Source organism: Solea solea, chromosome 4 (genome assembly GCF_958295425.1).
Source record: "Solea solea chromosome 4, fSolSol10.1, whole genome shotgun sequence".
Taxonomy (NCBI): Eukaryota; Metazoa; Chordata; class Actinopteri; order Pleuronectiformes; family Soleidae; genus Solea; species Solea solea.
The window spans coordinates 19630168-19655276 of NC_081137.1; the positions used below are offsets into that span (position 1 = coordinate 19630168).

Genomic DNA, 25109 nt, shown 5'->3' on the forward strand with positions numbered 1-25109 from the left:
ACTTCTCTTCACAGCAGAGCCAATTTGTTTCTCTCTTGTATTCATCCTTTTTTCTTTTTTTTTTTTGTTTACAGTGGAGACATTTTAATTCATGATCTGGGTCACAGGAATAAGGTAGAAAAACATGGCGACAACAAAGGATACTGGCTAAATGCTTCTTCATCCAATCAACCAGTAAATGTACACAGTGAAATTCAGCAAACATGAATGTTACTGTGGTTACCGAGGCACAAAAGAAGAGAATAAGGCAAATGGAAATGTTTGTCATTCATCAATAGTTCTTCAGAATGTCCATATCCAAGCTTTTACCACTTTACCACACATCACATTCAGATAACAGACGTTCCTGAAACCACAGTAATCACCGTCTTATTTAGCGACGTGGATATTTGAACGGTTTAAATCTGCCGTCACACCTGCTGCAGCCGAGGATGATTTGTGTGGAATTATTTCATCATGAAAGCCAAAGAAGGAGTTGCTGTATGACTGAAAACACTGATCCGATCGAGTAAAACACAGGTTACCGCTGATGTGATGGGCATTTAAAGGATCTGCGCTCCCGTGGCCAGTTTATTAGGTACACGGGACACCTCGTAAAGAGGCAGGAGTGGCTCCTGTTGCTGTAGCCCGTGCTTTGAGGCTCGACGTGCTCTGCATTCAGAGATTCTCTAGAATTCACCACACCTTTCAATTATTTCGACACAGCCTGGCCATTCTCTTTACTCCTTTTGAACAATTCTCTCCAAACTCTGGAGATTGTTTTTCCGCGAGAACTCTGGCAGATCATTAGTTTCTTAAATTAGGCTTCAGGCACCGTCACTTAAATCACCTTCCTTACCCATTGTGACGCTTGTTTTTTTAAACTTCAGCAGGTTGTTTTGACCCGCGTCTACGTGCATAAATGCTGTCACGTCATTGGCTGATTAGATTAGACGCATTAACGAGCATTTGAACAGGTGTACCTCATTTATTTGATATTGAAGTGAACTGATCATCCCTTTGCGTCATCATTAAACTGATTTTCTCTGCTCTTTGACTCCTCCCAGTCCATCCGAAGAAGAAGAACCGGCAGACGTGCGTCAGGAAAAGCCTGATATGCGCCTTCGCGATGGCGTTCATCATCAGTGTCATGCTCATCGCGGCCAACCAGATGCTGCGGAACGGCATGGAGTGACCAATTGCACTGTGAGCACGGGGAGTGGACAGGACAGCCACGACCTCACACACATCTTGTCTTTGCAGCCAAAGCTGGAGCAGCCACAACCCGAGCACTTCTCTGAACAATCAGTTGACCCCAGTTTCTTTTTTTTTCTCCCCCCCCCTCCTCCTTTTGATTTTAATTTGAAAGACACCGTGTAAAGTTACCTGAGTCGGAAAAGAATTGTGTTTTATATCAATCGTAGGGAATACCAGTACGGTTTTATCTTGATTGTCTAATTACTGAGAATGCTTATCAGGTGCTTTGAGCCATTACTAATTAAAAAAACAACAATAGTGATTATTGACTACTGCATATTTACCCCTATAAAGTTGCACTGAATGTGAACAGAGTGAATGTGGGCACTGAATGTCGGGCACAGTATCTAAAACCAATTGTAAATCTCTCACCTCGCACCTCATGCAGTCTCGTGTAAAACATCACATACCGTCTGTGTAACAACATCTACATCCTCGGCTCACCTCACCAATCCCGGAGCACATGGAATATTCTCTTTGTATGTATCTACGTACGAGCAGCACAACTTAATACTCAGCGAGGGGCGACTGTCCCGCTATCTCTAGGTCAACTGGTCACGCGTGGGTCGTGTGTGGGTACTTAATGTCCAGCCTGTAAATATAGGCCGTCTTAAAAGGTGTAAAAAATAATAATAATAGTAATAATAATAATAACGCCCACATGTCAAATCTATCAAGTGAAACTGAAGGTGTTATTTTTCTTTTTTGCATATTAATACGACCACGCTGGGATGTGTCAAGAAGACATGAGTGTAGATCTACTGCCATAGCAGACATTTCTCTAACTGCTAACTTTAGTTTGTGTAATCTATAAAAAAAAACAAAAGGGTAGAGAGGAGTGAGACACATCAGGGCTATAGGGTCCAGCTGTAATAATATATACACCCATTTACTTGGCAAGTGTTGCATTCTAGTGGTTCAAATGGAAACTGCAGCTCAATGCTGGAGTGAAAAACAAGCTGGAAGTTCACAAGGGCAGTTTGGTTGTGTGAAATAGTGAAAACTCAACTATTCTAAGTTATATTTTCCCTAAATCCTTATTTGAGCAGTTGCAGTATGTACAGTTTAGCAGTGGGTGACGGCTGCGACGCCCGTGACCTTTCCTGGGGGGGGGGCGGGTGTCATGGCTGTGTTTTATGGTTTAGATGTAATAGCACTACCATTTTATAAAGCCTGCCGGGGCGATGATGATGAGGAGAAAGTTTGGAAAGGACCTTGTAGGTGTTTACAATCGTGCTCCTCTTTTATAACAGGGATGCCCCAAGGTTGAGCATCCAAATGACACCACAGATTTAATTTGAGAAGTTTTTTTTCTCCTGTGGGTGCAAGGCTGGGCAATAAAAAAAAAAGATGTCACTGGTAAATCTACCGTTGTTGGAATTGTATTGTGACTATATATATGTTTCTATTCTGTTCAAATCTCTCGTCCAAACAAGTTCTTTTCTACCTTTTATTGTTGAGAATGAACACGCTTGCATAGACAACGTTTGACTCCAGCGAGCGTCATTCCCATCCCCTTTTTAATGTGATTGTTTTGTGATATTATGAGATGTCCTCAAAACAGCATTTTCAATAATATTGTGGCAATTATTTGTATTATAACAGATTTGTTGACATTTACTACTATTGATTACAACGCCAACTCGTATGGATTTATAAATTGCATGGTGCTGCCCCTCGGACATACCCTGATCATCATTTCCATTAATTCCCCGGAGCAATTCATTATTTGGTCTCTCGTTTTTTTTCGCTGGCCTGAATGAAAACATGACAAAACTAATGTGGGAAAAAAAAAGGTTTGTATGATTAAGTACAACAGCAAAAATGTATTATACTGTATATCAGTATGCATGTCGTTTCGATTCCCGTGTCCTTGGAAAAAACAAGGGAATCCATTTACGTACTCCTTTCTTTGTGGTGACACAGCCTTGATTTAAATGTAGGTATTATGTACTACTGTCACATGTTCATTTTTTACTGTAATAGCCATTTTTCTAGTTTTTAACCAGCTATTAATCAAACCAGAGTGCAGGGGAGGACATTTTCATAAATATGCAAATACAAGGTCACGTCATCATCATCATCATCACCATCTTTTCCATCTCTGTTTCATGTCATCTGGAGTCTGTGGGTCTCGACGCTGGACGGTTCAAATTGTATGTATAATCTGCTGTATAATGTACGCTACACTTACTTTTGTCCAAGTCCATTAATGTCTTTGATATTCTCAGCACATTTAACCTGACGGACCATGTTTTCACCTGTGTCTATTCGTGTCACGGTCCCCTTTTGAAAACCAGCATAAATCACTTGATCTCAGCCACTCTCGAAATATCTGTGCCATTCAGACATTCTTGTACAGGAAACCTATTTAAGAAAAAGACACAGAAACAACACAAAACTAATTTTGGAGTTGACATTATTATGCTGTACATCTGTATCAAGAATCCGTTCATGATTTTTCATGTTTTTTCAGATTTTGTTCTTACCAAAACAACCAAGCGTGTTTTTACCTTGTAGATTGTACAGAGACAAAAACAAAAGACAGATCATGTTATACACACAACCTTGGCATGCTGCTTAGAAATCATGAAAGAAAACAGCAATAGTTACCAACTGAATGGATATCTAAAAATGCAGAAAACAAATTGAATCTGTTTAATCTAAAAAAAAAAAAAAATCTATATATCTATATACCCATATATGTTTATGCAATAAAACCTTGTTTTTATAGAAAAGGGGCATCTGTTTTTACTTGTGATTCTGAAATTAATATTTCAAATATAGCACCTAGTTTATTTTAGCTCAGGGTACGCTGGTGAGCACAACTATTTTTCACTGGCTGTTAAAAAATGTGAAACTCTGTATAAATTAGGCTTGTTGCTCTGCTTGTCACTTGTCATCATGGCTGCAGTGTCTTATTAAATACCAAGCCTAAAAATAGTATTAAAACACAGCGTGGTTTCCACTCCGCTACCTGCACTGCAGTTTTCCCCCAAAACTGGTACCAGAGTGCACATAAAGAAGTGAGACTGAGAGAGCATTTGCAGTAAAGTCAGATAACTCTTATCTCACTTAACCCTTTAGAGTTACTTACTTACTAATTTGTTCCTAGCGGCCGAAAATGTCACCTTCCCAAAAACTGCTATAATTATTTTTCTACTTTAAATGAATCAATCTTTTAAAGCTACTCTATACTATATTACTTACTAACTTACTAATTATATAAATAATATAAATAATTAATTTGTTCCTAGCAGCAGAAAATGTAATAATAATATATATTAATATATTTTTTTCCACTTTAAATTAGTCAATCTTTTAAAGCTACTCCAGCCTGAAATATACATATCAAATATTAATGCAGCGTGTGACGGACAGAGGTGAAATTGCACATTGGTGAACTTGTACCCTGGAGTTTTCCTGTAAAACAGTGCTGGGATCAGCGCTCCCGCTGAAACATGAATAATAAGAGGCATAGTTCAAACACAAGTGTGAATAGCCTCACAGCCGATGTACCCAGACCCCATTAACTGCCACATAATGAACCAAAACAAGCCATTAGGCGGACAAACAAGGCATTGTGCAGAACGTAATGGTCCGGGAACAAATGATTAGCTTGAGTCTGTTCTCATCTTTGTGGGTTAAATTAGGGGTTTGGGTCTTGTGAGGCAATTCCAACATGCTTAATAATTATGTTGCATGAATTAGCGGTGTTGTAGTGGAAGTGATCAAGTGGAGAGAGCCGTCTCATTGCATAAAAGTGTTCTTTAATATGAGGTATTCCTTGCAGGTTTGTTGTTTGTATAAACCTCTGAAACCAAGTTTGATCCAACACATAATGCGTACACGACATACACGGACATGAATGTAAAAACACCTCGACCCAGCACTTAACTGCTGACACAAATACTTAAATACAAGCAGGATCCAGTTCAGTGATGTCATTTGTGTAAAGAAAACAAAAAAAATAACAAACCACCACAGACAAAATTGTTTAGTCTCTCGCGTCACTTAGTAGAGAATCTTTTTTTTTGGAACTGAACTGAATCTGACTCAAAGGAAAAGTGTATTTACCATCGTAACACTGCTTATGATTGCTTGAGTAAACGCCATAGAAATATGTTTCCATAGGTTTAAAATGATCCACAATGCAAACACCTACTTCATTTAAAAAGCAAGGCAAAGGCACTAGTGTAACAATGTGTTTCCTAGTCTAAAAAACATGACTTAACTTAAATGTGCTGATCTGGAAAAACTCTGTAGTGTCACTGCTACGAGATACTAGTTCTTTAACCATTAGGAACAGCTAAGATAATACTTTTTTGTTCTTTTTGCACCTTTGTAAAGGTGAATTAAAAGTGTGAACCAAAAATAACACTGGGGAAGTGTAGTGTAGCTGCTGGATCTCTGACGCAGTCTTTTCAGATTCATCTCCACACCATACAAAGTTGACATGGAGTGGATGTTGAACTCACGATACATGGCAATAATATAATGTATCATTATATAATAGTGCAGGATGTGGAGGAGTTGTCTGCCCTTTGCGCTGCAGTCAACTTCTCTTCATTTTAACCTCATTCCTGTGATAAGCTCCACTGCGAGGAGTCATTAAGTCGTGACGAATTGGCAGGGAAATCAGTTTAGAGCACTGTATATTTTTAAATATAACAAAATCAAAATTTGGTGCCCATGTATATCGAACAACAACTTCCCTCCCCTACTGTGGATATGTATCTGAAAACACTACTGAGAATCAGAGAGCTTTGAGTGGACTCATTACCAGATGATGTAATTGTTTTACCCTGATCCATGACAGACTTTGGCACAGTCTCTTCAAGAGATGACAGTCATAAGGTTAATGAGAGAGAAATAATGAGACGGGAGAGTCGGGGACAGAGATGCATCTGGAGGCCGCTGGTAAAGATGCAAACAAGAGAGAAGGGAAGGAATACGGAGGAAGCCGGAAGGCCTGAACAATTCATTAAAGTATTAAAATGATAAAATGGCCCAGTGCAATATCCAAACTGCAGGAGCAGCAACTTTTGCTTATAAAAAGTGAATATTTCACATTCTAATATTAAAAATGAAAAAGGTAACTACATATCACATTCCCCAGATGTTGTTTGTATTGATCCTTTTAATCAAAATCTCCATTAAAATCATGGCTCATATTGCAGTAAGATTTTTAAAAAAAATAATAATTTTTGTTTGTTCTTTTTTGCTTATTGTTCAGCCTTGCAGACAGTGAGGAGAAGTAAGAAGAGAAAGAAAGAAAAAGAGAAAGAAAAGATCAGAACTCCGTGTGTGGGTGGCTGTAGTCTCGGCTGCCCGCCAGGCTCTCGCTGGGCTTTATGAAGATGCCCTCCATTGCCTTCCACAGGCTGTGCTGGGTGGGGCCCAGCATGGCATGGACCTCCCTCTGACCGTGGATTGGCCGTCCGTACTGCTCCCCTGTCACCGACAGCAGTGCTTCGGTGGCCTTGTGGCGGAAGCGGACCGCCTCCTCACGTTTCCACACAGATCCGCCACACTGGACTGTCCACTCGTCCAGGTGGTCTCCTTCCCCCTCCTCACCAAAAGCACTCACCTCCTATGGCCAAATGAGAAAAGAGATTAGGAGACCAGGAATAAAGGAGACAGTAAGGGAACCTGTTGAAAGCCTGCCCTTATTTTTGTACTACCAGACAAATATTTGTTGTTGTTTTTTTTCTTCTATTTTGTGTTTTTGATAGTCACTCTCCCAAACCAAAGTCCCCAGAGAAAAAAACAGCATTTTAAGAAGGATTTTGAACACTGAAGTCACAAAACAACACAATTGAAATTTAATTTTCACTATGGACTTTGGTGCAAGGAGTAAGTGATTTATAAATCAACATAAAGTTCAACTACCAGTCAGAGAAGGCTTGTTAAAGTGGCTATAATGTGTTGTTTTTGCCTGCTTGAAGCCATGTTTGCAGTGAGAACAAGCATCTGTGTGTCAGTCAGGCTGATTCCAGAGGACAGTGGAACACAGGTGTTGCTCCCTACAACCACACTTTATAACAACCTGAACTACCACGATCCAAAACATGCTTCTTCTTTTCTTTGACAAATGTACAGTGCACATGTTTTAGGCCACTTGAGTAGGTCACTGGAACGACTATAGTACATATATACATATGTATGTTAAATAACTAAACAAGATTCAGAACTTTGCCATTAATCTTCATTGATTAATATTGTTCACAAACCCTGGAGACGGGAAAAGGCTCAGGTATAACCAGTATAGTGACATGTCTGACACTGTACAAGACTCTATTACTTTACATCATGGTACACATATCACAACCCTATTCAACTTTGAATAGACAGGATTGTACTTCCTTAAGACTGGGGAGGATTTAACGGAGTGGTGCAATTCCTAAAAGCTTCAGCCTTTAGATAATAACATTTACTACATGAATAAGTCATCACTAAACACCAAACCCTGCCTCTGTCTCTGAGGGTAAGGATTATACTGCTTTCACCACCCACCTGGTTAGAGGACAGCGGCGAGGCGAAATAGTGGCTGTGCAGGTTTCGACCCGTGCTGACATGGGTGAGGCGAATCGTTTGACCACACTGCACTGGAGTACCGCGATGGCAGAAGGCATCACTTGTTCCACGGACACTCCAGTAGCTGTTGCTGTCTTCCACTGCAGTGACCCCCGTTACAGACTGCTGCCCACTACCTGTCTCACACGCATAAATACAGACAGTGAGCAGAGGACATTACAGAGATGCTGAAGAAAGGCAGCAAAGAGAGCAGAGGTGTTACCTAGAACAAGCAACTTTACTTTTGCGTTTTTTTACAATGCTTATATTGTAGATTTTGTATGCAACACAAACATTTCACCAGTTTTGGGATCAATAATGGACATCTGTCTATTTGTGTGCTGTCTTGTAACGTTTTGTACACATTTTTTTGGTGGTTTTTTTTTCAGAAATCCTAAAGAATAATTGGTTTTAGGTAGTAGAAGCAAGACAGAACACCTGTGTGTGAATGACACACAGGCATGAGACAGGTGGTACGGTGAAGATGCAAGGAATTAAGGTAGTGAAAGTGAGGTGAAAAAGAGAGTGCAGGCAGGTTGGAATGGGTAGAGACGAGTGTCAGGGTTGATGTGTGACAGAAGGATAGCAGCAAATGTGAAAAGAGAAGTGTTTACAAGACGGTGGTGAGACCTGCTATGATGTAATGTCTTGGAGGCAGTGGCACTGTCAAAAAGACAGGAGGTGGAGCTGGGGGTGGCAGAGCTGAAGATGCTGAGGTTTTCTTTGGGAGCGACCAGGATGGACAGGATTAGTAATGAACGTATTTGAGGGCCAGCTTAGTTAATACGGTTTGGAAATAAAGTAAGAGAGTCAAGGTTGGTCATGAGCAGAGGACATGGATGGAGCTGCCAGAAAATTCGAGGATTGGAAGTATTTTGTTACATTACTCTGCTCTGTTGTTATGTAATTGCTTCCAATAAAGAAAGTCTATAAAAAAGAAAGAAAGATGGAGCTGCCAGGCAATAGGAAAAGAGGAAGACATCAGAGAAGGTTCATGATTGCTGGTAAGGAAGACAGTTGGTGTAACAGAAGAGGACACAAGGGAGAAAACAAGATGGAGGCAGATGATCCACTGTGATAGAAGAAGTTGGGTAGCAATACAAGAGGTAAATCTCAAAGAAATACAAAGGTAAGTCTCCTTGACTCCCTACATTGAATAGTTGTGTTTGAAAATAAACACAAGAAAACAGGCCTTAACTGTCTCAGCATTGATGGGCGGGGTCAAAGGAATGTTGCCTTTCATGACTTTAATGCCTATGATGACTCTGATGCCTCTGATGACTTTGCCGCCTGTGAAGCGACCCGGACAGACAGACGTCCGTTGAATAAGTAATTTCACACTTATATATAATAACAAGCTTGTTTTCAACCATATTTATCTACAAGAAGGAAACGATTTTGAAGGTATTCAGTGAATGTGAGCTTGATGTATGTTTTTGTTTATCAGTTATGGCTTGCTAATGCACGTATACATAATAAATCTGAAATATTGAAATATCTGAATATAAGTTACAGTTGAGTAAGATGGTAGACGACAAGAATGTCAATGAACAGCTTAAAAGTGGATTATCATTTCAGGGAAAACTCACCGGAGCCGTAGCGCACATCGTGTGAGTGTAGTCTGACGTTGTGCTTAAGATTTAACAGTTTAACGACTGATCCGCACGTCACAAAACTCAGTTCCGTACCGAATGAGAGCCCAAATATAAAAGAAAACAATACGAAAACGATTGGTGGGTCGTGTAAGAGAAACCCATAGTGTAATTTACCCATTCCGACTAAAATAGCCAAACTAACAGCTCCCGCACAGCTCACAGAGATGTGTATTATTTACGCTACGTCATCAAGGAGGTTCCTATCGTTGTGGGCCGGTTGTGAGACAGCGCCCCCTAACGGCTCGGAGTTCACTATAATAGATTCCAACATTTTTCACGTTTATCTGGTGACGTACGTTTCATTTTATATGTTGTTTTTTCGTTTGTAAAAGATTGACACCATTGTCACAAAATGTCAACGTTGTCGTCTTATGTTGTTGCTTCGTTTTGAACACCAATGTGAACCGGCAGGGGGCGTTACTTTGCTGTTCAAAAGGTTGAGATTTCCCTCTCTGCATCCCGGAATTGTCATCACGCTGCTCGCTCTCGGCCATTTTTACAAGTACAAGCTCCCCGAAACACAAAACACAACACTGTCCCACCATCATTTGACATTTTTTACGGAATATACCGCTGCGGCGAGACGTGTAAGTTTATTTTCACCTTGGTCAGCGGGGTGTTTATACTGTTCTGTTTAGCCAACAGTCGCAACTAGGTAATGGTTGTACAGAAGGCTGTTGTTCCATTGCAGCTAATGCTAAGCTAACGCAGGGATGTGTTACAAGCTTGAACTAAGACATTAGCAATTGGCTTAGAGGCCTCAGTTTGTTTTTGCGGGATTGGTGTTTGGGTTGGCCGCTTAGACATTGCGATGCACCGCATGGCTATAGGGGGGAAACGTGACTGCGTAGATGGAACAGGCGCTCGCTAGCTCGCCCGCATCGTCAACAGTGGCAATATCCTAGCTAGTGTTGCTAACGCCAATACGCAGACAATTCAACGGACTATATGTTCAGGACCGATAGCATACCAGCGACATTGAATATACCAGGAGAAAACCAATCTGTTTGACAGGGTCAATATGTATATTTAGTCACCACCGTCGATAGCTTGCATGTGCGCATTGCGACATTTTCAGGGAGATTTCTTGTCTGAGTTTTTTTTTAAATATTGTTCTGGGGTTTTTGTTTCACAGATTACTATTTTCACAGTAATCTGTTCCACTTGAACCCCGAATTGTGCTTTGTGATTTTTAATTGTCGGAAAGACATTGCCTTCTAAACCAATGTTAGTGAGATGGAGGTGTGGAAGACTGAGGAATAAGTCTTTAGACTAACAGTTTTGGAAATATCGTCAGATGTGAGTGATGTTTAGATGTTCACCTGTTGCTTCCTCTGAGGTTGGACTTACTGGATCTGTTGTGTTTCTTCTTTCACATTCAGACACGTTTTGATGTTTACATAAATTTAGATTAAATGCAACTCTGACATTGAAAGATTAGTAGAATAAAACCTTTCACCAGGGTCAAACATAAATAATCGTAAAAAAAAAAACGTAAAATACATCTTGCAGTGAATATAATGCAAGTAACTTACTTGCTTCCATGCCTAAGTCACCCTTTAAGCATATTTTCTAGCATATATTGTGCAAACTTACAGAACTTTAGTTTGAGTTATGCAGAACATGCGGGTTGTGTCAAGGTGGTCAAGGGTCAGACAGTGATAATTTATAATATTAAAGTTGCTGGTATAGTTAACTTTACGCCTTGTGCATGAGACAACTGTGAAAGTCTATGAGCAGTGCCATGAACATATTTCTTTTTTATTTTTAGGAGCAGCAGTCATGTCAGACTTCATTGAGAGCGAGGCTGAGGAGTCGGAGGAGGAGTTTGAAGAGAAAGACCTAAAGCCTAAAAAAACTCAAAGGTTTATGGAAGAAGATGGTAAGATTTGAAGCTTTTCATATGGGGTGCACATATTTGCAGTGGAGTTGCATGATGATTTGACTACTTGTTGTTTCTGAACAGACGAAGAGGAAGAGGAGAACACAGAGGATCAGGATGAGCGGGGAAATTTACGTGGACTTATTGATGATGGAGATGAGGAGGAGGAAGAAGCTGAAAAAAGTGGGAGTGCAGCAGCGAGTGACTCGGAGGAAGAAGTGAGGCATCGGCGTAAAAAGCGAAGTAAGTGGGTGCTTTTCTAACAACGGCGTAGAATTTAGTGGCATCTTGCAGTCAGGTGGAACCAACAGAATACCAACTTTTTTTCACGATCCTCCCTTTCCAAGTGTGGAAGTATGTGGGTTGATTTCTGTCTCTGCACAGTGAGCATTCATGCAGCATACTCGCTCACGCAACAATGCCCTAGTGACAGGTACATGTAGAGGAAAGGTGTTTATCAGGGGTCTGCCTGCTAAAAGCTGCTTGCACTAATGTTATGCCTGCCAAGGATGTTAAAAACGTGAATGCGATGTGGTAGAATTTTTACTGGTGCTGCTGATAGCTATGAAATATTTTTGTGAGGTAGTTTTGAGTGCAACTGTACACTGAAGCAGCACAGAACATTTAACGCGTACTATTTATGTTACTGAGGGTACATGTGGGAAAAGGGTTTATTATGAAACTGTAATGAGTAATTAGACTATGTTGGACTGAGGAAATGCTGTAGTTGGTTACAGACAGACCTACCTATGAAATTATTCAGGTCTTGATTATGTTTGCTGGTCTCGGGGGGACTACTTTAAAGTGGTCCTGTAAGTGCTTTTCCTGGTATCTCAGCACTATTCTCTAATACTGTAATTATGTACCACTATATGCAGTATATTACATATCGTTATGGTTTCCTGGGTCTTGGTTTTGACATGGACTCTGCTGATCAACCTATGCCTGGCATCTGTCTGGCAGGTAAAACAGTAGCTGCCTCCTTGCTTTGTTCCTCTGTTTTAAGCCCCATATGTCATGGAGAAAGACACACACTTGCTACATTAACCTGTGCAATGTTGCATAAAACATTTGTCATTTTTTTTACTATGTCATTGTGAGAACAAAGTGAATTTGTTTAAGCTTTATTTATGTGTTGTTGAGCACAATGATAAATAAATTATGATCTATATCAGATTAACAGCTGACAGATCTAAATCTAGTTAGAAATGTGTCTAATGTAAACTTGTGTCTCATAAAAGTCTGTGGTAGAACTGTAGCTTGTCTTTAAGTTGTTTCTTTTGACTGAGACTATTCCGCTTTGCAGATTATGATGACTACCTGGATGATGATGATCTGGACCTCATTGAGGAGAACTTGGGAGTTAAAGTGAAAAGGAGGGTAAGAATCATTTGTCATTTGCAGTAAAAAAAAAATAGTTTCTCACATTATGCCTGACTTCCAAGATTCCATATCATATTTGTACATTTAGCTGTGCTCATACTGTACTATCTCCTTTTTGTGTTACAGAAGAAGAAATATGATCGTGTAAAAACACTGGACGACGATGAGGAGGATGATGATGAGAAGGACTTGATCGCAGATGAGATCTTTCATGGGGATGCAGAGGGTGACCTGGAGGAAGGCGAGGCTGTTGATGAGCCCCTCCAACATGCAGATGATGACGAAGAAGGGGAGGATGAGGAGTCAGGTGGGTCAGAGTGATCTTTTAGATCTGTGACTTGTTGAAACACCTAGAAAGATTGTAAAATAAAGGAGATTGTTGGTTTTTAAATGTATGCTTTTGTTTAACAGATATAGACGATTTTATTGTGGATGATGATGGCCAACCCATCACTAAAAAGAGGGGCAAGAAGTTCTCGGGATACACAGATGCGTGAGTGTTATATTTTATGCAGTATACTTACTGGTGTTTGAAGGATTGAAAATAATGATCTGAATCCGCAAATAATGAGGCATTAAGTTGTACAACGAAAGATGCATTATCGCTGCCATTTGTCTTATGCGGTGTTCATCGCCCCACAGAGCTCTCCAAGAGGCCCAGGAGATTTTTGGTGGCGACTTTGATTTTGCCGACTTTGATGCTGACACCTACGACCAGGGTGAGGAAGAGGAAGAGGACCAGGATGAGGAGGGCTGGGATCGACCCAAAAAACAGACAAAGAGGAGGCAGGGGAGGAAGAGCATCTTTGAGCTCTATGAGCCCAGTGAGCTGGAAAGTAGTCACATGACTGACCAGGACAATGAGATCCGCACTACAGACATGCCTGAGAGGTTCCAGGTGTGTGATTTTGTTAATCTGGTAACCCTATGAATTGTCAGTTATTTCCTGAAATCCCATCTCCTGTTCTTTTTCTGATTTTGTCATTTTGAGTGGCTGGTGTTTTGACTCTGTGTTTTGCCTCATAGTTACGAGCCATCCCTGTCAAACCTGCCGAGGATGATGAGCTGGAGGAGGAAGCAGAGTGGATCTTCAGACATGGCTTCTCTACTCTTACGATATCCATGCAGGTATGACCTTTTGCCATACAGACTTTAAAGCAATACACACACAAACAACTGAAAAAAACTCTCCTTTTGATGAATAAACTAATTTGTTTTGTATGTAATCCAAAACAGGAGAGCACAGATTATCTCGACAGAGGAACGACCACAAACTTCAGCAGAAAAGGACCCAGCACCATTGCCAAAATCAAAGAGGCCCTCAACTTCATGAGGAATCAACAGTTTGAGGTTCCATTCATAGCTTTTTACAGAAAAGAATATGTGGAACCCGAGTTAAACATCAACGACCTGTGGAAGGTGTGGCAGTGGGATGAAAAGGTAAAGGTTTGATTACTCTTGCTTGCCAATGAACGACACTGTTTGGGGTCAATGTGATGGAATTATCCCTCTAATTGACACACACAATTTTGACCTCTGCCCATCAGTGGACTCAACTGAGGAATCGGAAGCAGAACTTGACCCGCCTGTTTCAGAAGATGCAGGCCTACCAGTTTGAGCAGATCTCTGCTGATCCTGACAAACCTTTGGCTGACGGCATCCGTCCTCTGGACACCTCTGACATGGAGAGGTAGGTCTTAGCACTGGAGGAATGTGTTTGGGTCTTGAGATGACCAAACTCTAAATCCATATGTGCTTGATGATTATTGATAACTTTCTACAGGCTGAAAGACGTGCAGACTCTTGAAGAGCTGGGTGATGTGTACAACCATTTTCTGCTCTACTATGGACGAGACATCCCCAAGATGCAGAATTCTGCTAAGACCAGCAAGAAAAAACTCAAGAAGATCAAAGAAGTGACAGAAGATGGTAAGATGATTTTGAATTGATCATATCATTAGATGTTGGATGTTACCGCACAAGCCTTCAGAACTAACTGAAACATCTTCTCTGTCTCTAACAGATTATTTACTATTTGATTAATGTTGATGGGCTGTTTTCATTTTCATAGGTGAAGAGGAATTGGAGGTAGAAGAAGAAGAAGAAGAACAAAAAGGACCTGATCTCAAGTTGGCATCTCGTAGAGATATGTACAGCATCTGTCAGAGTGTAGGACTTGGTTAGTCAAAGCTTTTTATGATGTCGCACACATTCTCAGTGTTTTAGTGTAAATAACACATGTTGTCTTCAGTATTTTCTACTTCTACTGGATTGTGATTAGTAACAGCCCAAAACCTGCATTTAAACATTGTTTCCACCTTGTTCCCTCCTTACTGCAGATGGTTTGGCTAAAAAGTTTGGGTTAACTCCAGAACAGTTTGGAGAAAATCTGAGAGACAGTTACCAGCGTCACGAGACAGAGCAGTTCCCTGCCGAACCTGTGGAACTGGCTAAAGACTATGTGTGCAGTCAGTTCTCCGCTCCAGAGGCTGTACTGGAAGGAACCAGGTACATGGTGGCCATGCAGATTGCCCGGGAACCTCTGGTCAGACATGTTCTCCGACAGACCTTTCAAGAGAGGGCTAAGATCAACATTAAGCCAACCAAGAAGGGCAAAAAGGTATTTCCTCACAGACATTTGGAAAACACAAAAACATACAATTCAATCTGAGTTAAGCAGGTGATTTTTTTTTTCTGAACTTGCAAAATCTCTGTTGATTGCCAATCTTACTTGAAATGTATTTCCGTTCTGTAGGAGGTAGACGAGGCTCATTTTGCCTACTCCTTCAAGTATCTGAAGAACAAAGCTGTGAAAGAGCTGAATGGGGATCAGTTCTTAAAGATGTGCCTGGCCGAGGAAGAGGGACTGCTTTCAATTGACATCTGTATTGACCTGATCGGGGTCAAAGGGTAAGTACAGTGACAACAAAAAAATAAGGGAAAGATCTGCGTTATATTGTTGATCTACTGAGCCTGAACCTCCTCGTTCCTGTTAATGCATGAACACAGGTAGATGAGTTATACACTGTTGATGTGACAAACTGGTGAGCTATTTGTAGAGTCTATAAAAACCTAAATTTTGTCGTTTGCAGAAACAAAGGTTTATAAGTAGGTTAGACCTCCTGAGTTTAATTTATAAAAATTTAAGCTGCAGCGTTTTCTTTCTCCAAATACTTGTCAGGTGTATTAAATGTAACTCTTAAAGTATGAAGACACTGTTGTTTTTTGCCTCTTCATATTTCTGTGTCTTTCCCCTCAGATTCGCTGGGGACCAGACATACTTTGATGAGATCAAGCAGTTCTACTACAGAGATGAATTCAGTCACCAGGTGCAGGAGTGGAACAGGCAGCGAACTTTAGCCATCGAGAGAGCTCTCACTCAGTTCCTCTATCCTCAGATGGCTAAGGAGCTCAAGAGGAAGCTCATAACTGAGGCCAAAGAGAGCATTGTCAGGGTAATTTGTGATATGTCTTGCTACTGCATTTTTCCATGAACATTTTGCTCACATTGTCATCTCACATTGAGTACAATAATTGCTCAATCATTTGTCTATTTAGTTTTGATGACTGTCTTAGCCTCAGTACTCACAATAAACTCCCTTTCTTCTTGCAGTCCTGCTGTCGCCGGTTGTATAACTGGCTTAAAGTGGCTCCTTACAGGCCAGATCAGCAAGTTGAGGAAGATGATGATCTGATGGATGAGAGTCAGGGCAAAGGCATTCGGGTACTGGGTGTAGCCTACGCACCGAGCAGGTACGGGTCCCCTGTTTTGCCCCATTATAGCTATGGTTTTTTGTGTAAAAATAAACCTGCATAGATAAAATAGTTATTAAACAGTAGTGTTGCTTTCCAACACACTTTGCTTTTGACAGAGATACACCAGTTTTCTGTGCTCTGATCAATGGGGAAGGAGAAGTGGTGGACTTCCTGCGTCTGCCCTACTTTATGAAGAGGAGGAATGCCTTTAGGGAGGACGAGAGAGAAAAGAAGGTACAAATTGTTTAATTCAGTGCAGTCAAAATGTGCTGTTGGGAAAACCCTTTAGAGAATACCTTACGGTGTCTTGTGTGTGTCATTCTTAGGCTACTGACATTGAAACGCTCAAGAAGTTTCTGTCCAGCAAAAAGCCCCATGTGGTAGCTGTTGCAGGAGAAAACAGGTAATCATTTTTCCATGTGAATTATGTAATACAATTAGCAAATACAGGGGAGTCAAATTGTAAAAATCAAAAATATGTTTGCAGAGATGCCCAAATGATCATGGAGGACATCAAGAGGACAATCAGTGAGCTTGAACAAGAGTCCTCTTTGCCTGCTGTGGGAGTGGAACTTGTTGACAATGAATTGGCCACATTGTACCAGAACAGCAAGAAGTCCGAGGTAAACACCTCATCATAGCGTACACGGACACATCTTTGTAAATGGCAGTCAACGGTAGATCCAAAAGTAACCGACTCTGCACCGTCTGTGTAGGCTGATTTCAGGGATTACCCTCCCTTGCTGAGACAGGCTGTGTCGATAGCTAGAAAGATCCAGGATCCACTGATGGAGTATGCTCAGGTCTGCAGCACTGATGAAGACATTCTCTGCCTCAAGCTACACCCGTTACAGGTGAGAGATGGATGGAAAAACAGGATGTGTTGACTTTTTATTTACTTATGTCTGTGTTATTTGACCTGGGGTCTGATTTTTCAGTGTTCCAACCTTGATTTCCCTGTGGAATCACAACGAAACATTACATAGTGCAAGCTGAAAACAGCCAACAAGTGGATATTATGTCAAAAATATAGCCTGCTGCCTCTCTAAACCTTTGAGTAATAATTTTTTTTTTAATTGCTATTAAAACCAAATTTAGTGATTTAACTAAGAGGACTCTGTACATATATATCTTCTGAACAAGTCTTCTTTTCTTATCTCAGGAACACGTGGTGAAGGAGGATATGCTCTCTGCTCTTTACTGTGAATTCATCAATCGTGTCAATGAGGTTGGAGTGGACGTAAACAGGGCCATCGCCCATCCTCATACTCAGAGCCTTGTCCAGTATGTCTGTGGTTTGGGGCCACGAAAGGGCTCCCACCTCCTAAAGGTTAGAATATGTGCTGCGGCCAATTACGTGAGAGTAAAGTGCCTCATCCACCAACCTCATGACTAACGTGGACATCGTCTTTGTTCAGATCCTGAAGCAGAACAACACTCGTCTGGAAAACAGGACCCAGCTGGTCACAATGTGCCACATGGGACCAAAGGTTTTTATCAACTGTGCTGGTTTCATCAAGATTGACACTGCATCACTTGGAGACAGGTTGGTACCTTACAGGGGGTCTGGTACATGCTCTTGGCACTGTTTATCAAGCATGTGAAATAATGTTTTTGTTTTTTTTTTTACTATTGGGAATGAAGTGTATTAGTGCTTCATCCACTAATGTCACACAAGACTGGGATCTATCACTGGGCCTGTTCGAAGTAATATTAAATCAGTTTTGTTTTTGCTCTAAAACAGTACGGACTCCTACATAGAGGTTCTGGACGGCTCTCGAGTCCACCCTGAGACGTATGAGTGGGCTCGTAAAATGGCCGTGGACGCCCTCGAGTATGATGAGTCAGCTGAAGATGCTAACCCAGCTGGAGCTCTCGAGGAAATCTTGGAAAATCCAGAACGTCTCAAAGATCTCGACTTGGATGCCTTTGCTGAAGAGCTGGAGAGACAGGTCAGTTTGTGTGATGCTGCTTTGACTATAATACACCATTTCACATCCATTCAACTCAAACATATTCTTGTGTTCTGTGCTCCATAGGGTTACGGCAACAAGGGAATTACACTATATGATATCCGTGCTGAGTTGAGCTGCAGGTACAAAGACCTGAGAGTTCCCTACAGAGTTCCCAACACTGAAGAGGTCTTTAACATGCTCACCAAGGAGACACCGGAGACCTTTTATATCGGTACTATACACTGCATTGAAGCAAACGCATCAATCTATCATTGTAAACCACGATGGCATGTGTAGATGATGCTTTTTGTCTGTTCTTGGTGTTCCTCTTCTTCCAGGCAAGCTGATCACCAGTATAGTGACTGGTATCGCTCACCGGCGGCCTCAGGGTGAGAGCTACGACCAGGCTATACGTAATGACTCCACAGGTCTGTGGCAGTGTCCCTTCTGCCAGCAGGACAACTTCCCAGAGCTTAGCGAGGTACCAGACATTAGATATTTCTGTTCAGCTTAATATTTGTAAACATCTCAGACTCTGACCTCTAAACATCAGCGTTTTCTTTTTTTCTTCTCTAGGTGTGGAATCACTTTGACAGTGGTTCTTGTCCTGGTCAGGCCATCGGGGTGCGCAGCAGATTAGATAATGGCGTCCAGGGATTCATTCCCACCAAGTTTCTTAGTGACAAAGTAGTCAAACATCCTGAGGAAAGAGTAAAGGTGAGGCCCTTCTTGTCCTATGCTGCTTTTCTGTTTTTTTTAATGTCACAGGCAAAAGTTTATGACAATTAAAAAGTCTGTGACCTCTTCCGTGCCACTCATTCCTCTTGTCTCTCTTACTCCAGGTTAGCATGACGGTGCACTGCCGCATCATGAAAATCGACATAGAAAAGTTTAGCGTCGACCTCACGTGCCGCACCTCAGATTTGATGGACAAGGCCAACGAGTGGAAGCTTCCTAAGGACACCTACTACGACTTTGACACTGAGTCTGAAGACCAAAAGCACGAAGAGGAGCTCAAAAAGAAACAACAGCGAACACGTTAGTATAACACGAGAGTTGGCACACAGCCCTGCTTTTGAAAAATTCTGTCTCTAAATACACGTCGTTTGTCCAAAAATACTTCCACATCACTGTCCTTTTTTTTTTTTACTTACATCCACTCCCTCTCTGCAGCATATATTAAGCGTGTGATCGCCCACCCCAACTTCCACAATATCAGTTTCAACCAGGCAGAGAAAATGATGGAGACTTTGGACCAGGGAGACTTGATCATCAGACCCAGCAGCAAGGGAGAGAACCACCTCACTGTCACCTGGAAGGTAAGGAGCAGGGGGGGGGAGTATGACAGCAGGGTGACAGAGAGTTAAAATGTGACTAAATAGGAACTAACATCTAAAAATAAACAAACTACAGCCATTAACTTTTGATGGAGGAGTTGTTTTTATATGACACATTCAACTGTCTAACTCTGATATTTCATAGGTGGCCGATGGTATCTACCAGCACGTAGACGTGAGAGAAGAAGGCAAAGAGAATGCATTCAGCTTAGGGCACACACTCTGGATCAACACTGAGGTAAACTGTGTTATCCAGTGTTGATGCATGTCGTTTTGTCGTTTTATCAAATATGCAGGACATCTGTAATGACACATTTCCATCGTGGCTGTTGCTGCTTGTTCTTTAAGAGGTTTTTGGTTTTTTTTTAATCCCCCCCCCCCCCCCCCACAGGAATTTGAAGATCTGGATGAAATCACTGCTCGGTATATTCAGCCAATGGCAGCATTCGCCAGGGACTTACTCGGGCACAAGTACTTCCAAGACTGCAATGGGGGAAGCAAGGAGGTGTGTTACTCCTACTGTGGGAAACGAGATTTGTGTTTGTGTTTGTGCAGGAGGGGAGTAGGAGGTCTAATTTTTTTCCCCTTTGTTCTCTCTCTGAAAGAAAATGGAGGAGATATTGGTCCGGTCAAAGAGAGAGAAGCCCACCTTTATTCCTTACTACGTCTCGGCTTGCAAAGAGTTGCCTGGGAAGTTCATATTGGGCTACCAGCCTCGCGGAAAACCACGGTGAGCAGAAGTGTTTATGTCTCTTCTTTTAACTCTGTACTCACTGTATTGTTGCTCCTGGTAGAAATAATAATAATCACCCCTCTAAAAGTTATTTTTTTTATTATAAATGTATTGGCTTGCTTAACAAGATTATTTACATTACGTGCAGAACTAATGTCAGCACACCAATTTTTTGTTCTAGGATCGAGTACGTGACCATCACCCCAGACGGCTTCCGCTACCGCTCGCAGATATTTACTTCAGTAAACGGACTATTCCGTTGGTTCAAAGACCATTATCAAGAGCCTGTACCAGGTAAAGCAGCGGTGTACTTATTGTTATTTTTATTACATCTGTTGAAAGATATTGTGGATGATTAACAAATATTCCTTTTTTTAAGGCATCACTCCCAGCAACAGCAGCAGAACAAGAACACCTGCGTCCCTGAATGCCACCCCAGCCAATATCAACATTGCAGGTGCGTCCCCTCTCCCTCTCTCTACCACACACATATCTGCAGTCTCAGCATGTGTGGAGGTGTAAAGATATGATACCACGTTCTAATATATTCTGCCCTCCCCTAGACCTGACACGAGCTGTCAACGCCCTCCCACGCAACATGACCTCTCAGATGTTCAGTGCCATCGCTGCTGTCACGGGCCAGGGCCAGAACCCTAACACCACCCCTGCTCAGTGGAGCTCCAGCCAGTATGGCTACGGAGGCAGCACGGGAGGAGGAGGAGGGAGCTCCTCTGCTTATCATGTGAGTTCCGCTCAGTTTGGCAGTATTGTGTGTGGTGATTTCATCAAAACCTTTGAGCTCAATGTAAATCAAGGGAACGGAGAGATTTGGGTCTCCATTATATAGCCTCACAACTGAATATTTAGATGCTTTGACCAATCAGAGGGCAGTTCTCATATTGGTTGTTACATACAGATTCAGTATGTGGCTGAAACAAGCCACTTAAAGATATATGACGAGGAGCCTTTCTGCATTCAAATATCTAAAAATGAATGACTAAGACTAATGTTTTATGTGTAAGAGCAGATTAGAGAAAATGTTTCCAACACCAGACGAAATATTTTGCGCTTTTATTTTATCTTTTTATTGCTTTTTTGATTGAGAGACTTTCAAACAACACTTTTCACGAAGCAAACAACACTTGAACTATGAATTAAGCGAACAAAAGTCAACCACATAAAACAAAATACACAGATTGCAAATAAAATATCCATTTATTCATTCAAAAATATTTTTATGAAAATACACTTTTTTCTTGTATTGATCAGAAGTTTGTTTGCTTCGACTCGTTTCCGTTTGCACTCCCTCACTCCCGCACAGTGGTTTTTGTTTGCGATTCAGTCACTTAGGCTTGGTGTCGCTGTCCGCCTGGAACTCCTGACAAAATAATCCTAAATCTAGTGTTAACAAACTAGATACTTGCAATTATTCTGTCGGATGTCGACCGGGAAAACTTAGAAAATGAGTTCCAGACAGACAGACTCCAAGCCTGTGACTACTTCCGGTCCATTGAGCTGTTGCTCTATTTTTTTTTATTTCTCCTTTATTTAACCAGATAAAAGACCCTTTGAGATCAAGATCTCTTTCACAAGGGTGACCTGGCCAAGAAAGGCAGCAGCACACATCTCTAAAGCGCAGTTGTAGGCAGCTTCCTAAGCCCACCCCTATCTTATTCCATAAAACTCCATACTGTGTATTTAAGCTGTAAATGAATAGCAACATACACATGCATTAGATCATGGGATGATGGCAAATATAAGGCTTTGAAGATGCCCATTACCATTTCTTCCACTGCAGGTTTTCGCCACACCTCAGCAGCCCATCGCGACACCCTTGATGACGCCAAGCTACTCCTACACCACGCCGAGCCAGCAGGCGCTGGGCACCCCGCAGTACCCCAGCTCCACCCCGCAGTCGTCACACTCTCACACGCACGCCCACCCGCACATACCACACCACAGCCACCAAGGCCCTCACAGCAGTCACCACGGCCACTCGTCCGGCACGCCGTCTTCCTCCACCTCCTCCAGAGGACGGACGCCGCAGCAGCAGGCGACACCGCAGCAGCAGCAGCAGACACCGCAGCAGCCAAAGTAAGTACACGGGGAGTGTCTGTGCCTTATTTTGATGTGCTCTCATAATCCTACATAGTCCCACCAGAAAAACAAGGTCTTAATTGGTATTAAATTGTTTTAAAATTTTAACAGTCTTCAAAATGTTCACACACTCTTTTAAATGATTTACCAGCTGCTTCTCACAGTAAGTCACATAGATCAGGATAGTGGAACGAACAAAACAGCGCTTGAAGTAGATATTTTCCATGTTTTATGTTCATAAACCTTGTGTTTCTGCATTTTTGTTTAATGTTAAATTGGTCTTAAATGTCTTCCCAAGTGGCGTCAAAAAGTCCCAAAACATCTTGAATGCAACTGCTATGTCTTCGTAGTTCCTGCTATTTGTTTTACCGCCTTTAGATGGCAATGTTTTCACAGTTATCTGTGCGTTTAAGTCCTAAGCAGCGACTTATGCACCCTCCCTCTCTGTTCTCTGTCCTCACAGGGCAAGTGGAAGCAGCAACACCGCGGTGGACTGGGGCAAGATGGCCGAGCAGTGGCTGAAGGAGAAAGAGGCAGAGGGGCGGAAGAAAGTGCAGAGGATGACGCCGCGACCGTCGCCCAGCCCCATGATCGAGAGCACGCCCATGTCCATCGCCGGAGACGCCACACCCCTGCTGGACGAAATGGACCGATAGGACAAGGAGGTGGGCAGGGAGGCATTGCCATACGCTCCCTCACCCTACCTCCGTACTGCTGCTTCATCTGGAAAACCTTTGAACGTCATCTTTTCCCACTACTACATCAGCTCCTTTTTAATCATGCGTCCACTTAGCTGGAGGCCACTCCATCCGTGTTCTCTTCACCTCCTCATCTCGTAGCCACACTTTTCAGTCTGGTGTCACCCAACTTACTCGTCGTCTTGTCTGCCCCGTCTCATCTGAAAGGTTTCACCTTCCTCATCACCCAGCCTCTCTCTGGCTGCTTAGTATTTTGTATTATCAGAAGATCACTGTATTTATCATGCAGATCATGTCGTTACAATGACAAAAAAAAAAAGACAGCAGTTGATTTTGGGATATGGACCCAAACACACACACTTTGTCAGACGAGCTGTTCTGCTATCATTATTTTTGGAGTTGCTTTTAATTTGATCCAAAACTGTTTTTTTTTTTTGACCGAGGGGCACAGTTACAGTTCCACAGTCCATTTAACTGAATTTAATTTTTATGTCTGGAATGTGTCGGAATGAATAAAGACTGTCGTCGTTTTTTTTTTCTTTCAGTTTGAATCTCAATCTCAAAGCTTCTGCTCTTCACATCTGTCAAGGCAAACACGTGCGCATGCGTGACTGCACACTGCAAACACTTCAATAAGCGAAATCACCTTGAAGCAGAGTCCTTCGCTTCTGCTGAAGTTTCTCGTACTCGAGCCTGTGCTTGTCGTGTCCACCTCATGCTGTATTATTATTATCATCATGATCTGCCGATGTATTCTGTATATAGCCTCTTTCATTTCCACATTGAAAGCAAAGCGTCTTAGTAACAATATGTAATAATAACTGCATATTTTCAAGTGAAAGCCACTCACCATGTCCAGCAACTGCCCGTGGCAGTTAAGGCGGTCATTTTAGTGAGGTGAATATTTCATCTATCTATATATATATCTATATTTCATCTGCTACTAAGGGTTAGACCTGATCTGAAGTTTTTCCAAAGCTGCAAAAATACATCGTCGTGCATCACCGACCCTTTTTCACCGCAGGTATTTGTCTACATGAAATAGAAGGAGATTAATTAAGGTTCAACTTCAGTTTTAAGAGAGCCGTCTTGTATGATGTTCAAGTGAAAGATAAGATCACGCGGAATGAAACTTTAACCTGAAAAGGCTTAAAGTTTCCTGCGTTTTCTGGATGTGTTCCAGTGAGATAATCCTACTGTGTGGTCATGATAACATTGCGAAAACGATCTCAAAATCTAAACACGGCCTAAGACTATGCACAGTGCTGTAAAACATTTTCTCCAACTGCGACACTATCAGCAGACGTTACTATCACACAGACTACCTACTCTTGTTTATATCCCAAACTGTATAATAACAATAATAATAATAAGACGGACTGCACGCAACAGCTTCAGTAGAGTGAATATATTGTTAAAAGGCATCTTGTGTTTTGTCATGCAGCATTTTTCATCCCCTCTTTGATGTATGCATCCCAATCTCTGTCCTCTTCTTCTTCTTCTTCTTCTGTGCCACAGTACAAACGAGCAGCACTGTAATTTAAACGTGTGCTTAATTCTGCTGCAGTGTGCAAAGGTATTATGCTTTCATAATATGCTTTTTTGTTTTGTTTTGTTTGTTAGTTGGTTGTTTAATGTTTTTTTTGGAGTAACTTGCCACGTCAATTGCCAGATTAAGATATCGCATCTTGGTTGGTGACAGAAGAGGAGCGATGCCTTTTTCTAACTGTGATCCCTTTAATAAAAGTGTTAATATTAAACCTGACGTCTGTGCACGCTGATGTCGGGAAGCACATATACT

General features: G+C 41.7%; 3 protein-coding genes across 5 annotated transcripts in view; 2 read left to right on the plus strand and 1 right to left on the minus strand.

The window, feature by feature from the left end:
- The window catches only part of caln2 (calneuron 2), a 56825-nt gene extending 52797 nt beyond the window's left edge, over window positions 1-4028 (plus strand). Inside the window, exon 8 of one of the 2 annotated variants that reach the window (XM_058628212.1) lies at window positions 1047-4027. In XM_058628212.1, the coding sequence (XP_058484195.1) occupies window positions 1047-1174 (128 nt within the window). In that variant the 3' untranslated portion in view covers window positions 1175-4027. Of the gene's footprint in view, window positions 1-1046 lie in introns of both variants that reach the window. The other variant, XM_058628213.1, reaches the window with a different exon arrangement.
- Window positions 4029-4986: 958 nt separating this feature from the next.
- Window positions 4987-9666, minus strand: sdf2 (stromal cell-derived factor 2). Its single transcript, XM_058626640.1, has 3 exons — window positions 9402-9666; window positions 7753-7949; window positions 4987-6829 (listed from the first exon to the last, which is right to left on the minus strand). The coding sequence occupies exons 1-3, from the start codon at window positions 9583-9585 to the stop codon at window positions 6530-6532; spliced, it is 681 nt and encodes a 226-aa protein (XP_058482623.1). The 5' UTR covers window positions 9586-9666; the 3' UTR covers window positions 4987-6529.
- supt6h (SPT6 homolog, histone chaperone and transcription elongation factor) lies at window positions 9198-25068 on the plus strand. Of its 2 annotated transcripts, none has more exons than XM_058626638.1 (36): window positions 9198-9216; window positions 11239-11349; window positions 11434-11592; window positions 12656-12729; window positions 12859-13039; window positions 13144-13225; window positions 13375-13630; window positions 13759-13860; window positions 13969-14172; window positions 14280-14422; window positions 14516-14661; window positions 14804-14911; window positions 15072-15352; window positions 15488-15642; window positions 15992-16187; window positions 16346-16485; window positions 16605-16722; window positions 16815-16891; window positions 16976-17111; window positions 17205-17342; window positions 17651-17818; window positions 17907-18034; window positions 18233-18440; window positions 18528-18675; window positions 18782-18924; window positions 19020-19160; window positions 19286-19481; window positions 19617-19762; window positions 19926-20018; window positions 20172-20285; window positions 20386-20510; window positions 20695-20807; window positions 20893-20970; window positions 21077-21255; window positions 22312-22607; window positions 23074-25068. In XM_058626638.1, exons 2-36 carry the CDS (start codon window positions 11250-11252, stop codon window positions 23264-23266), a joined length of 5265 nt encoding a protein of 1754 aa, XP_058482621.1. In that variant the 5' UTR covers window positions 9198-9216; window positions 11239-11249; the 3' UTR covers window positions 23267-25068. The 2 variants fall into 2 exon arrangements, with proteins under 2 accessions (XP_058482621.1, XP_058482620.1); XM_058626637.1 differs by lacking the exon at window positions 9198-9216 and adding an exon at window positions 9908-10054.
- The last annotated feature ends 41 nt before the right edge of the window (window positions 25069-25109 follow it).

Coding starts and splice junctions, on each gene's coding strand:
- sdf2 (XM_058626640.1), bottom strand. CDS start 9,585: ATGGGTAAATTACACTATGGGTTTCTCTTACACGACCCACCAATCGTT. Junction 7,950..9,401: donor CGATGTGCGCTACGGCTCCG/GTGAGTTTTCCC, acceptor CGTGTGAGACAG/GTAGTGGGCAGCAGTCTGTA. Junction 6,830..7,752: donor CGCCGCTGTCCTCTAACCAG/GTGGGTGGTGAA, acceptor ATTTGGCCATAG/GAGGTGAGTGCTTTTGGTGA.
- supt6h (XM_058626638.1), top strand. CDS start 11,250: ATGTCAGACTTCATTGAGAGCGAGGCTGAGGAGTCGGAGGAGGAGTTT. Junction 15,643..15,991: donor GACCTGATCGGGGTCAAAGG/GTAAGTACAGTG, acceptor CTTTCCCCTCAG/ATTCGCTGGGGACCAGACAT. Junction 20,511..20,694: donor CAGCCTCGCGGAAAACCACG/GTGAGCAGAAGT, acceptor TTTTTGTTCTAG/GATCGAGTACGTGACCATCA.